At 35.4% G+C, this 12,898-nt stretch overlaps 1 protein-coding gene across 1 annotated transcript in view; it reads right to left on the reverse strand.

Moving 5' to 3' along the window:
* The window catches only part of LOC133265517 (rab proteins geranylgeranyltransferase component A 2-like), a 66,186-nt gene that overhangs the window by 17,390 nt on the left and 35,898 nt on the right, over positions 1-12,898 (reverse strand). Inside the window, exon 9 of the mRNA XM_061446146.1 lies at positions 3,552-3,629. Coding sequence (XP_061302130.1) covers positions 3,552-3,629 — 78 coding nt within the window. The remainder of the gene's footprint in view (positions 1-3,551; positions 3,630-12,898) is intronic.

Here is a 12,898-nt window from a genome sequence, read left to right on the forward strand (position 1 = left end):
CACTTTTAATTTCAGTCTCCACTTTACTTCAAAGGATGATGCTGAGAAAATTTCTTTCAAGTACTGCTTCCAAATACAGAAAACACTTATGCACTGACATTATCAGGTCTCTGTCATCTGATATGTGTTGCGACAATGAATCATACAGAACCCTCCATTGACCTTCTTTCAATGTGTCTAGATAAAAGGATGAAAATTAGAATCCATCTCCTTGCAGTGCCACGAGTTATAAATGTACTTTATAGGGCTCATTATCCAAACTAATGGACTAAGGGCGACATCCTTGAAATGGACTTACTAGCACTGACAAAGCCAGTATGCAATATTTCAAGAAAGATATGTAAATTACTATGTGTTTGCTATACCTTTTTATTACAGATGTATAAATTTCCATTTATCATCTTTTTCATTTTTGAGACAGAATTATGTAATTGGAAACAGATGTAAAGTGTGATCAACATAAAATGCCTACCATTATTATGAACGCAATCCATGTAATTGAAAGTACTTTAAATTTTATCATATGTACCCAAAAAAGGGACCTATAACAAACATGAAGAAAATAAACAACAGAAAGAAAAATAATTAACATGTGTACATTTGATGTGCCTTTTTCTCAACCTAAGGAATGTGACATGGTTTTATTTTCTAACAGAGCATCAGAGTTCTATCATGAACACAGGATGGTCTGTGTATGCCTTAAATGGCAGACCTCATCTGATATAATAGGTAAAATTAAAAAAAAGACATTTTCAAGTGGATTACCAAAATCTTAAAATAGGTCCATCTAAAAGCTTCTCTACTTTCACACAGTCTTCCCTAAATCTTACAAAAAAGATTATAGTAAAACAATAAAAGTAATTGTGTAGTTGGGGATAAAATCTACTGTTCTCTGCATATACAGTTATGGGTAGCAAAAAAGTGCAAAAGAAATTCAACTAGATATTGAATGGGGTTTTATTTTCCTTCTGCTGAAGAGAATGTTAGCCACATCTAGAAAGGAGCTGGAATAAAATCTGGTAATGTTTAAGGACCTCCTATGAAACTCTAAACTATCAACAAAAAGTCTGAAAATAAAATCAAGGCTATCACTCCAAGTAAAAATTTTCTTTTTCTACTTGTACTAAAGAAAGAATATTAAAAGTAATGAAAAAATAACTGCACTAAGATACTGATGACGTCTGGAAGCCTATGGAAGATGCTTATGAAATAGTAATGAATATTGTGCAATTTGGCTACATTTCTACTGCTGGGAGTTGAACCTATTTGTAATGAAGGGAAGCTGCCTCTGAAACTACAGCAGCAGCTGTAATGACAACGAGATATGAATTTCTCTATTACCAATTACTATTAATGGCCTGTTGACTCAAAAGCTCAGTAACTCATAAATACCCTCATTAACAATTTGATAGCTGATTTTTATTAGGCAAAACACTGAAGCCCAAAGTCAAAGAGGAAATCAGAGCTGGTGCAGGAAGGAAATAACCTAGTAAGGAAAAAGATAACAGGAAGAAAGAAAAAGAAGGGAAAGTAAGAGTGAAGATCTTAGCAACAAAGTGGACAACTTGCTAAGTAATACTCTAAGGAAAAGACTTATCAAGAAAAAGCAGTACTGCATTCAAGTGAGGGAAAAGAAAAATAAGAGAATATAACTGAATAAAAACATATACATATACCTGGGTCAAAGAAACTCAGCTTTTTGAGCAACACGATTGCTATGGTGAAGACAATGTTTAGGACTTAAAAGAAATTATTAGGGAAAAATGAGAACATTATACAACTTTCCCTGCAGAAAATACTTTTTTTTTTAAAACTTATTTTGACATACGCCGTGTTATTTGCATTATCTCAAATAAGTCTGACACGTCTATATGTTTTTGTTTGGTTCGTTACTTTTATTCTGATGTAGAAATGCTACTTGGTAAAATACCTGCTTTCGAACTATGGGAGACATAAAAACAGCCAACAGCAGCAGGCAGGTGGCACCAAGAAAAACCTAGGTGACTAACCTTGGGAAACTGGGTGGGCTGTGCTTCTCATATTCAGCATCAGATCATGTCTTTATTAAAAGAGCTTTTTTTTTTTTGAATAATGAAAGTCTGGTAAAGTCTTTTAAAAATATTTTAGTAACTCTGCATCTCAAAAATCTATCCTTCAGTTTTCACTGAAAACTGCAGAAATAAAGCCCTAAAGCAGCCCAATAGCTAAAAAAAGACACTTGAAAGCTATCTGGAACCCTGAGGAACTTAGTGGGTCTGAAACGTAAAAAGCAGGATAAAAGAAAAGCAGCACTCCCTGCTTTTTGGAATACATATGAGCTTAACAAAGAAAACATTAATTTCAGAGGTCTTCAGAATGTGCAACGGAAGCTGCTAACTTCTTGGGGCAACCAACACCACTGATGAGTTAAGCTCTCCCTAGAGCGGTGTTTGGAAGTTGCTAACAACAATAAGCTTTGTCCCTCTGAAAGAACAAGTTGACTATTTAAATGTATTTGTAAAATAAAGATGCCTACTGTAAAATGTCAAATACTACTGTTAAAGTACAGCGTTTATGAAAAGGGCATAATTTCATTTGTGTGTAAGTCATGCACTTAAAACAACAACATTTGCACCTCAAAGTCTAGAACTGTACAACGAACTCCAGAAACTCAAGGAACTAACAAAGATCAAATCTGTTGCTTGACCATGTCTTAACAAATCAAGCTACAAGTACCATGCTCAAAGAATCAAATGTGCACTGTAACTGGAAAGAAAACACATTACACTGGTTATTTAAGTGCTAATTTTCCTAATAAAATGTTACCACATATTTTCCAGCTTAATTTTAAAAATTTTCTACAGAATGCTTTGAATTTTTCTATTATAGAAATTAAGCTTGAAACAGACTCTCAAGACATCTGAAGTCTCCAGTTAGACTAATAACTGACTGAAAGTATACAACAGAAACTGTGACAATTTACAGAGATGTGAAAAATGCCGCCATGGAAAAAACTATGGGTTGATTTTTCTTAGCTCAACTTTAAACCTGCCTACAGGCCTGATATTGTTGTAAAAGAATTTATCCTAGGATAAGAGGGCAGCATAGTTTATGACAACAATCTACCTAAAAACTCATTAAAGTCTTTTCTCTTGGAGTGACATGCATTATCAGCAAAGATTAATCTGATGAGTCCTTAGGTGAGCTCCATTTTTAAAAATGCAATAACAGAGGGCTTTGTTGTCATCTGATGAAAATCAATTAGAGTAGGTAAGGCCACAAGGAAAACTAACATCACTCATCACCAGCCCCCCGGCAGCTGAAATGATTTGTCTTCCAAGCTTGGGTGATCAGGAGCTGTAGTAATATCACAGGGAAATTAATTTAGTTTCTATATTCTAGACCCACTTTCCTTGTTCTGGAGGACCGATACACAAATTACTTTTAATCAAGGTTGATGTGTTATTAATACCAAGGAGGATCTTTGAAGAATCATTTTTTTTAAATTGACTTAACACATTTTTCATCTGTATTTTTGTATATAAACAGAAGGTTACTTATATTACCCTTACCGTCCAGATTCTTTGTCCACTACAAGGCACTGCACAGAATGGCGAAGACAATAGATACCACCAAATACAGCACACAACCTAGAAACATATTGGGGGGGGATAAAAACAAACGTTACTCCTAATAATGACCAATTGTAATCAGTGTGAGTGTGTGTCACATGCATGGCAAAATACTGTGCATGTTGTAGTACATTTTCAATGACGTCTTAATCTCTGACTCAGACAATCAAAACCAATCAAAATAAAGAATGTCCTATAGTTTTTTTAAAGGATATGTTGTTAACTTCTCTTTTATTAGCATCTATCTTATTCTTATGAATAATTACATTAGCTTGAACACTCATTCTGTTACCATTTCAGTCATTTGAATTGGAAAGCACTGACAATTTACTGACAATGCATAGAATATCTACTGATATTCTGCCCAAGCTGTACTGCACATGCTGTAAAATAAGTAAGAACACGTGATAACCTTCCCAACCTCTTACTAGAAGCACTTTTCTACTCTTACAAAATGTACCATCAGAACTTCATTAACTAGCAACAGCTCAGATTTTGAGGGCACTGAGAAGTGCCACAACAGAATGAAGACTTCTTCCAACCTAAAGATGACCTCTTACAAACATATCATGATATTGTTGCTCAAGATATTGTGTCTAGACTGACAATAAAAAAAAATAAATCCTAAATTAAAACAGGACCCAGGTTGACAGGTCGGTTTTCAAAAGCTAAAGGACGCCAAGCTGTTTCACAGTTTTCCACTTACAACCAAAACCCAACACCTAAACCAAAGAAAATTAATGCTCCCAAACATGAAGCCAGTATTGCAACTCACCTGTTTGTAAACACTAAGGAGACTTAGAATTTAAATAAACTAGATAATGACATTTAAACATGGGGGACATGTGAAGGCAGCCCACTGCAAAATTTCAACACTAGCCAGGCTGTTTCATCACCTCTTTGTACTTATCTCTGGCTAAAACTTGTCACCAGATTTTTCCTTCCTATGCACAAAGCCTGAAACTGCTCTGCAGTGAGGCTGCACAGTAGAAGTTCGGTTGGTCTGGTGGTAAACATGATCCCAGGTTAATCCCTGCATCTTGACTTCCTGTATCTGCTAAAAGCCAGGTTTAGTCTCTGGGGATTACTTTTCTACGATTTGATGTGACACAAGGTAAATTAATTCACAAAATGACAGTTTAGTTTTTGCCATGTGGTGCCTGAAGTTTTTACTGGACCCACATTAACACTGAGATGACTGTGATATCACTAGTTTTAACATTTTTTTAATTCTAGCTCCTGAAAGGTTTTAATATAACCCCACATTCTTCAAAATCCTGTCAAGCCAATACAAAGAACCAATATTCTTTTTATTATGTATTTAAAGAAAACCTCTTTAAACTTCCTGTGACACCACTATAATGCAGAGAAAGTCAGGATCCTCCAGAAACAGGATATAAGTTAGAGATTGTCAAGCACAAAGCTTCATGATTACGTGTCAATTAAGATAAACTCCAGTCAGCTTTTTTTTTTTACAGTGATTTGTTTCAGGAGCATTCCTATTGTAAGAATAATACAAGATGGAGGATGAAGTTCTCTAGAACTTGGAGTGACAAAAGGTAAACCAGTAGAACATTTTACAATATATTTCTCAAATTATGTTAAATGATTTCTTTACTCCAGTCAGCATGGAAATTACGTAGTGGAAAAAGGTAAAGAAAAAAGGTGGGGCAGATGTGCCTGAACTCTACAAAGTAATTTCAGGTTTGGACTGTTTGCAATGTCCGATCTCTCTCGTGAATCTTTAATGTAATTTTTTATTTGGATCAGTCAGCTACCCCTGACCTCTTCTCCTGTACATTGAAAAGAAAGAACAAACAAATAACTGGCATACCGACACAAACTGCATACCTTTTCTCAGAGAGGACAGCTCTATCAGAGACAACTGTCAAATGCTACCAAGTGCCATTTGACAATTCCTCCTTTGTCCTACAAATTAAACACACCTGTGTTCTTCCTGGGATCCCTATTATTCAAAAGTAAACAGCCTCCAGTGACTAAATCACAAAGCAGTCTGTAGCACAGTCAGTGCAGTGACACTGCTCCATCTCACCATGTCAGAGATGGAAACTGAGTTTTCTGAGTTCCTGTTAACTCAGCCAAGCTGGGGTGTGACCAAGCTACATGATGTGAAGCTCACAGATGGAACAACAGAGCTGAAACTGGGAGGGCCTAAAAATTACAGATCCTATCTGCTGTTTCATTACCAGGGACTGCTTAGACATTGTATTTAAAATGTGTAATTCTGTTTATCTTTTGTTATAGTTTACACTGTAATTAAACAGATTAGTATGGCTACATTTCTAATACCTGCCTAGTATTAGCTAGGTGTCAGGCTAGCCAAAGCAAACCATCAATATAAGAAAGGCAGGCTGGTTTGGTGGAACATAGCTCTCCCAGATGCCTGAGATGATAGCAGGATTTTCCTGGTTTATTGACAGGTGTTTTTTTTTGTTTTTTTTTTTTTTATTTTATTTTATTTTGAAGATCTTTAGGTATCTGTTTCATAGATGATGAACTTGAAAAGAGAACTTTCATTTGTGAACCTGGCTTCCTAAAATGGAATCCATATTGGCATTCGAAAGTCCTACTATATATTTCAAAGACAGTTAGCATCGTAATACCTTTTAAACTTCATGAATTATGCAGCATGGCAAAAAGCTGAAGTGTGTTACCAACTCACATCTCTGGAACTGTACTCGAAAAGGCAGCACCCCAAGGAGAGCTCATCAGTATCTTACAACTGGCTGAATCAGATTATCTAGTTCCCTAGAAATACCTCCTTTACCCATGCAAAAGCAGGGAGAATTTGCACCACGTTGAATCCAAGCCTTGGTTTTCTGAAGACTGTTGATGACAACACAAAGGTTAAACATCCACTGAAGAATTATTACAGAGCTTTGAGCTGTGGGCTTATTATCTCTAATGCTGCAATCAATGGCTTCTTGCCTGACAAAGCATGTATTAGGATCTTTCAAATCAACTCAGATGAATTTATTTCACATGCTGTATATAAGAATAGCACTATTAACTAGAACTGAGATTCTTCTATTAGAAACTATAAATTATATTTTTCCTTTAACTTCAACCAGTTAGGGGCTTTTAATATATGCACTTTATTTTTCTAGTGTGCTTTGAAAGAACTTTGCTGCTCGGCTGCACAAAAATGTGAATTACTTATTTTCAAGAGCAGCCTGCTATCCAGTGGAGGAGGGCATGACCTGTTTTCAGAGTAGGCCAGTGGAAAACTTCTCTTTTCAAATGAAAATGGAAAGGAATTTTGATTGTGTTGTGTTTAACAATTACAAAGAGGCAAAAATACCTATTAAAATAGCCTAGCATGAAAAATGACATGATTAGGAAGAACTTGCCAAAAATTATTTAAATATAGAAACTGAAATATTAAACTCAATGGCATCCCAATAATTTATGGTAAAGTAAAATCATTGTGCTAACATTACTTTCATACAATAGGCTATTCAAGATGATTTGACTGTACTTCAAGTACAAGGCAACTCTCTGATACCATTAACCCTAAATGACAGACATTTAAACTGATATTACTCTAATTAACTGGCGACTGCCTACACTAATAATTCAAGTTTTGCTGAAAGATAGCAACAACACTGTACTCCACTTCAACTTTGCCCTGGTGACATCAAATCGTATTACAGCTAAATTAACAGTTGTGAAAATTTTTGGCCTGGTAGCCCTCCATAATGCAGTCTTTAAATGCCATTTCAGTTCCCATCAAGACAAGAATCAGCAGTTGTAATTTTTAATACAGCTGTGAAACAATAGGACATATGAAAAGCTGAATTTTTGACAGCATATTCACAGTGATTTATGAGTTTGTATATAATTTGATTATTCTATTAATTTTACTGATTACTGATTCAGCTAATATAGTGAAGGTCACCTACAAAATAAATCTTCATTACATTTCACAGAAAGTAACTGCCTCCAACTAGTTGTTTTCTTTAATTAAACACTAATGTAACAAGAGAGAAAATAGGCTTCGGGGTTGCTGCATCTGTTGATACAAGAGGAGTTTACTGCTTTGATGTAACGCTCTCCAATATTAATTGAACAAAAATAGAATGTCTCTCCTTCTGGCATCTTGATTTTCAACACAGATACCATAAACACCCTTAAACTCCAGACTTACCCTTTGCTCATTCCGAAGCTACATAAAAGAACTGTAAAGTCATATCACAGCTTCACACCAAACCCCTAGTTTTTTATTTCTATCATATAGTTTGTCTTCTAATTTCTAAAAGGTATGGAGTAATTAAGAAATTAAATATTTTTCTCCTCAACTGTACAGTCTTCTATAACAAAATCTACTTGCTTCTCTCCTTAAAGATGAATTCTGCATGTACAGCACAGCAAGCTTTGGAGAAAGATCAAAGAGAAACATGCCAAGTGCTGAATTAATGGATTGTCCTCTTTCAATTTATTTTTACACACAGAGCAAGCTGTGACCCGGTTCTTATGTTAAATTCCGTGTTTCCTGAAAGTTCCATAGAACTTCAGCATTTCCTACAATATTGCTCTATGTTCTAAAAACATTATCAAGTAGAATACAGACACATCAAATAAATAAAATGGCTGCAGTTAAAAGTATAGTTTTTCCCAGCACAGACATCCCATAAAAAAGCCAAACCTCAGTATATGCACCCACTCAGATGAAAATGAAAAATCCCCCTACAAAGCAAACACAACCAAAGAACAACACTGAAGAGATAATAATTGACATGAACCAGAACCGTCCTGGCATTTGGAGAACTATACGCTCAAAGAACTATGCTCAAAGAAGAGTGAAATACACTGACTTTTTCCTGAAGACTGTGTTTAGCATTCCTGTGAAATTTAAGAAGTCCTAGAAGTTTATAGAGAATCATCCCCATTTCTAAATCCAATTAGCAAAATGACAGTTTTAAAACTGTCAGAAAGTTCCCACATAGTTATCAAATGGAAATTAGTTAATTTCCAAAGAGTATTTGGCAGGAACTACAATTTGTATGCCTGCAGTCATATAGCGAGGTAATTTCTTTCACCAGATCTTCTGTTTAACATGGTAAAACACAAGCACTGTGACTGGGAAATGCTTTAGAAAGTGTTGCTGTAATGGCAAAGCTCCCAATCAAAACACTGTGGGGGGAGAACTAACGTATCCGCTAATTTCACTTACAGCAAACTCTTCCAATAGAGAAAGACACAGCAGGCAGGAATGGTGACAGCTCCAGGAGGAAATGCCACAGCTGATACAGGGATTGGGGGAAAAAGAAGTAGGCCAATCAAATGTCATTTTATAGCCAATTCAGTATTTTGTATTTTTTCTAGTGATTTAAAAAAACAAATTTCATTTTAAAACTAAGAAATCGCTCCCTTTTTTTGTATGTGATTTAGGCAGCTATATATAGAAATACACATTCACATACTGTGAAGAATTCTAGTAGAGCATATAGTATTTGACAGTAAAATAGATAAAACCTGGTGTACCTGATTTTGTTTAGAACACAAAACTCAAGAATCTGAGTAATATACCAACTTAACACTTGCCCCATGATGCAGACACTCTGTGCACTTTTTTCCATAATTACAAGACAGGGATAATTTAAGTCTATTTTAGAGTCATGCCAATTTATTGTTCATGGTATCAGAATGGCCAAATCTGCACTGAAGTGCAACTATTTCAAAAGTTTTAATGTTTGGGTTCCTATTACGTGACCGGAAAGCTTAGGGCTTTGGCAAGTCAATGCTGCTTTCTATAGGTTCAAGATTCCAATTCTGTTTGCTGAAACTCAAATGTTAGAAGACATTGCGATAAAAAGCTTTGTTAATCATGTATTTTTATGTTCCTAGACTTCCAGTCTCACTACATGCAAGGGTAGATTTATTAAGCTGTTTCTAAAACCTGAGAAAGTTTTGCTGACAAAAGTAAGACCGTGTTTAAGTTCCATTTTCACTTGACAAACTGTTAGTAATTTAAGCAATTGCGGTATTAGCAAGCTTAGTACTAACACAAGAGCCATATTACTAACAACTCTTGTAGAGTCTCTGAACAGCTCTTCTACGAGTGCTGAAAAAGTAGTTTGGTTGCAGCCATTAATAAATTCCTAAACCAACCAACCAACCGCCTTGAAACTCATTAACGCCACACAAATTGTCTGTAATTATGTGCTCGTCAGCTGTCATCTTCTACAAGTGTTCAACTACAGAACTCATTTCCCATCTTCCACATTCAAAATAACCACAGAACAAAAATCCCCATTTAAGAAATGTTGCATAAATAGAACAACTACAGGACCAAGTGCTAACACATACATGCACAGTATTTTACAAAAATCTGCTTTAGAATAGCAGCTACTTAGCTTAACGTCATTTCTGGAGCACAAATGCACTTCTGAAGCACAGCACTGACTGAACAGAAGAGTTTTGGTTCAACATCACCCTCACACAGGCTACACGAACATGGCCAGTTTGGCCGCTGCTTGTCTGCAAGTGTAACACAGGCTGTTCAGCTGCTGAATCAGCAGCTGTGATGTTCTTTTTTCTGCTATACCTTTACTTTTTGCAGAAGGACAATTTGTAGAAAAAATATTTGACAGATCAGACCTGCAATTTGCAAGAGAGCATAACAACCCACCCAACTTCAGTTTCTTGTTGGCTCCTACTTTCTGATGAATAAGAAAAAAAGATGCTAAGTTCCTGAGAGGTACACAGGGATGAGAGACCCTTGAGAACAACCCTCTCTACAACAGGAAACTAAAGAAACTCTACAAGGGGAAATGCATTTAGCATACAAGGATTTTAAAAGATTAATCTAATTTCTTGTTTTATGAAAAAATAAATTAAATGTGACATCCTACAACTTTGAACACTTAGAAGGGAGAAAATCTATTGTGCAGAAAAGAGATCTTCCAAGGCTGATGAAAGAAAAACCCAAGTCTAACCACAATGGCTTGATTACTGCATGGTAATCTTGATGGCACGATTACTGCATGGTAACAGGTCTCTTGATGAAATACGTTTAAAAAAAATCATCAGGCTTGTGTTAAATTTTAGATTTCCTCTCTTGAACACAACTGCTCTTTCCAGCAGAAGTGTTCTGTGGTGTTTTGCTTGTTAGTTAAAAAAATAAAGAGTCGAGGATTTTGCCTTCTTAAATAAAAGATTTATAAAGAATGATAAGTTTGCTTTAAGTTTATCAAATCAACCTAGTAGTTATTGACAAGAAAATCTCCAGAGGAGTGAAAATAAAACTGTTTGCTAAAATCCTAAGTCACAAAGAATTTTGGAAATTTATCTTGGTATGAATGCATCCAGCAAGAGTCCCAAAAAACTACTAATGGAAAAGTATTGTCACTTGTTGAAGCAAACAGGGTTATTAATAAATTCTGCTTTGGAATAGATTCATTGTGCTTCCAGAAACTGCAAAGTAAATGCAAACACTGTTCAATGATGATGACTGATACGATGAAATATAAGGCTACTGTCTTCTCACCAAAAAAAATGAAATTTGAGACTAGGTCTAAGAGAAATAGTTCCAGAGCCACTAAGTTTTGTGAAGACTGTGAATGGTCACAACCACAAGGTAAAAAATGCTGTTTCCTCAAAAAGGACTTTGTTAGCCCTAAACAGTATGTTCGACAGACTTACTCACTACACTTACATCTTGCTTCACAAGTTATCTGAAGCCAGACCTCAACGTGAAGTTACTAGAAAATTAACTTGCACTTCAAGCAGTGTACCCTTGACTGTGTTTTGGGCAAAGATCTGATGTGAGCTAGAGGATAAACATCACATTTTAACCATATTGTAGCTGTGCTCGTATAGCTGTGTAAGAAAATTTTACCAACATTGGAAAGAAATTTGCTCAATACTGGCTTTTCAATGGAAGAAAAGTTTACTGGAATTTGAAAGAGAAGCTGCTTAATACTGCAATATACAATGGAAGAAATTACATAAACATTTTTCAAGGATATTGCCATTAAGAGTATTCTTAGTAAATCTACATTAAGAATCATTCTCTGGGATGCTAAGCTCAAACAGCTGAAGCTGTTCCTTGTACAAGGTCAGTTAGCTGCAATTACCTCACAGTTTTGCCCTCAAAGAGGAGCTTGGATGATCAGTACCACAGGGCAGAGACACAAAAAAGAGTGACTAGAAACCAGTCACCAAGCATTAGATCATCTGTAAAATCCATTTATGTATTTTCTGCCTCAAGAAAAATTCAAGTTATCTTAACCCTCAATGAAATTCAAGGACCGTTTTACTAATTCTGTAATGTTTTGGGACCTACCTTTCTCTGCATTCTAGTTTAACGAAAAAGGACTCCGTTACATTACATTTGCATTTATACCCCAGACGTGCTTCAGGAATAAACATTCATGTCATTTCCACAGATCTTCTGATAATGCTGTAGCATATTTTTATGTCCTAGTCATTATTCTCAGGAAGAACACATAAGCCAGAATCTGCACATCCCCATGTAAGCAGTGATTTACTTATTAGAAGACTTGAGATAATACCAAATAACGTATTAGATACACACACTTCCTTCTAAATTACTAAATCAAATAATTACAGAAATATCATCTCAAGCATTTGTATTTTGTGCTCTTAAGTTCCAAGTATGTTTGTAAAATGAAACAAGACTGATAAGGAATGGGAGTAGGACAATGTAAGTTATTCTCAGCCTTTTTGATACATAATGTTACATACATTTTTCCCATACCACAGCACATATTCTAACCACTATAACACAATTTCTTATCTGAAAACTTCCATGCCTAGTCAGGGATCTGAAATCAATACACTTTGACAACATTTGTATGATTCATGTGAATGTATCATGTGATATATTCTACTGGTTGAAGGCCTTCACAAAGTATGCACTTCTGAAAAGCGCCGTATTTCTAGTCAGTGAAATAATGAGTGGAAAAGCTCCTCATACTTGTAAATACTTTTTCTAAACAAATTACTGACAAACACCTCACTGAGAAGATAAAATCAAGAGGTATTTTCAAAGTTTCAGACACTTACAATGAATTTCACAACAAAGGTTATTTCCAAATTAAAAGTCTTTGCCTGTCAAATTCTGAGAAATAATGTGGGCAAGGACACAAAAGCATTCCATAGCTTTATTAACGACAAGGCTCACTGATCTGTGAATAACCTGAAAAAAATGAAGATTATTGAGTTACTTTACCAATCTATCCATCCATCACTAGTGAACAGGTCTCAGAATGATGGATTATCTCACTTCCCTGATGTTTATC

This window comes from Pezoporus flaviventris, unplaced genomic scaffold (assembly GCF_033815535.1).
Source record: "Pezoporus flaviventris isolate CSIRO_AGI_PZ_B2104156 unplaced genomic scaffold, CSIRO_AGI_Pfla_v1 ptg000005l, whole genome shotgun sequence".
Lineage (NCBI taxonomy): Eukaryota > Metazoa > Chordata > Aves > Psittaciformes > Psittacidae > Pezoporus > Pezoporus flaviventris.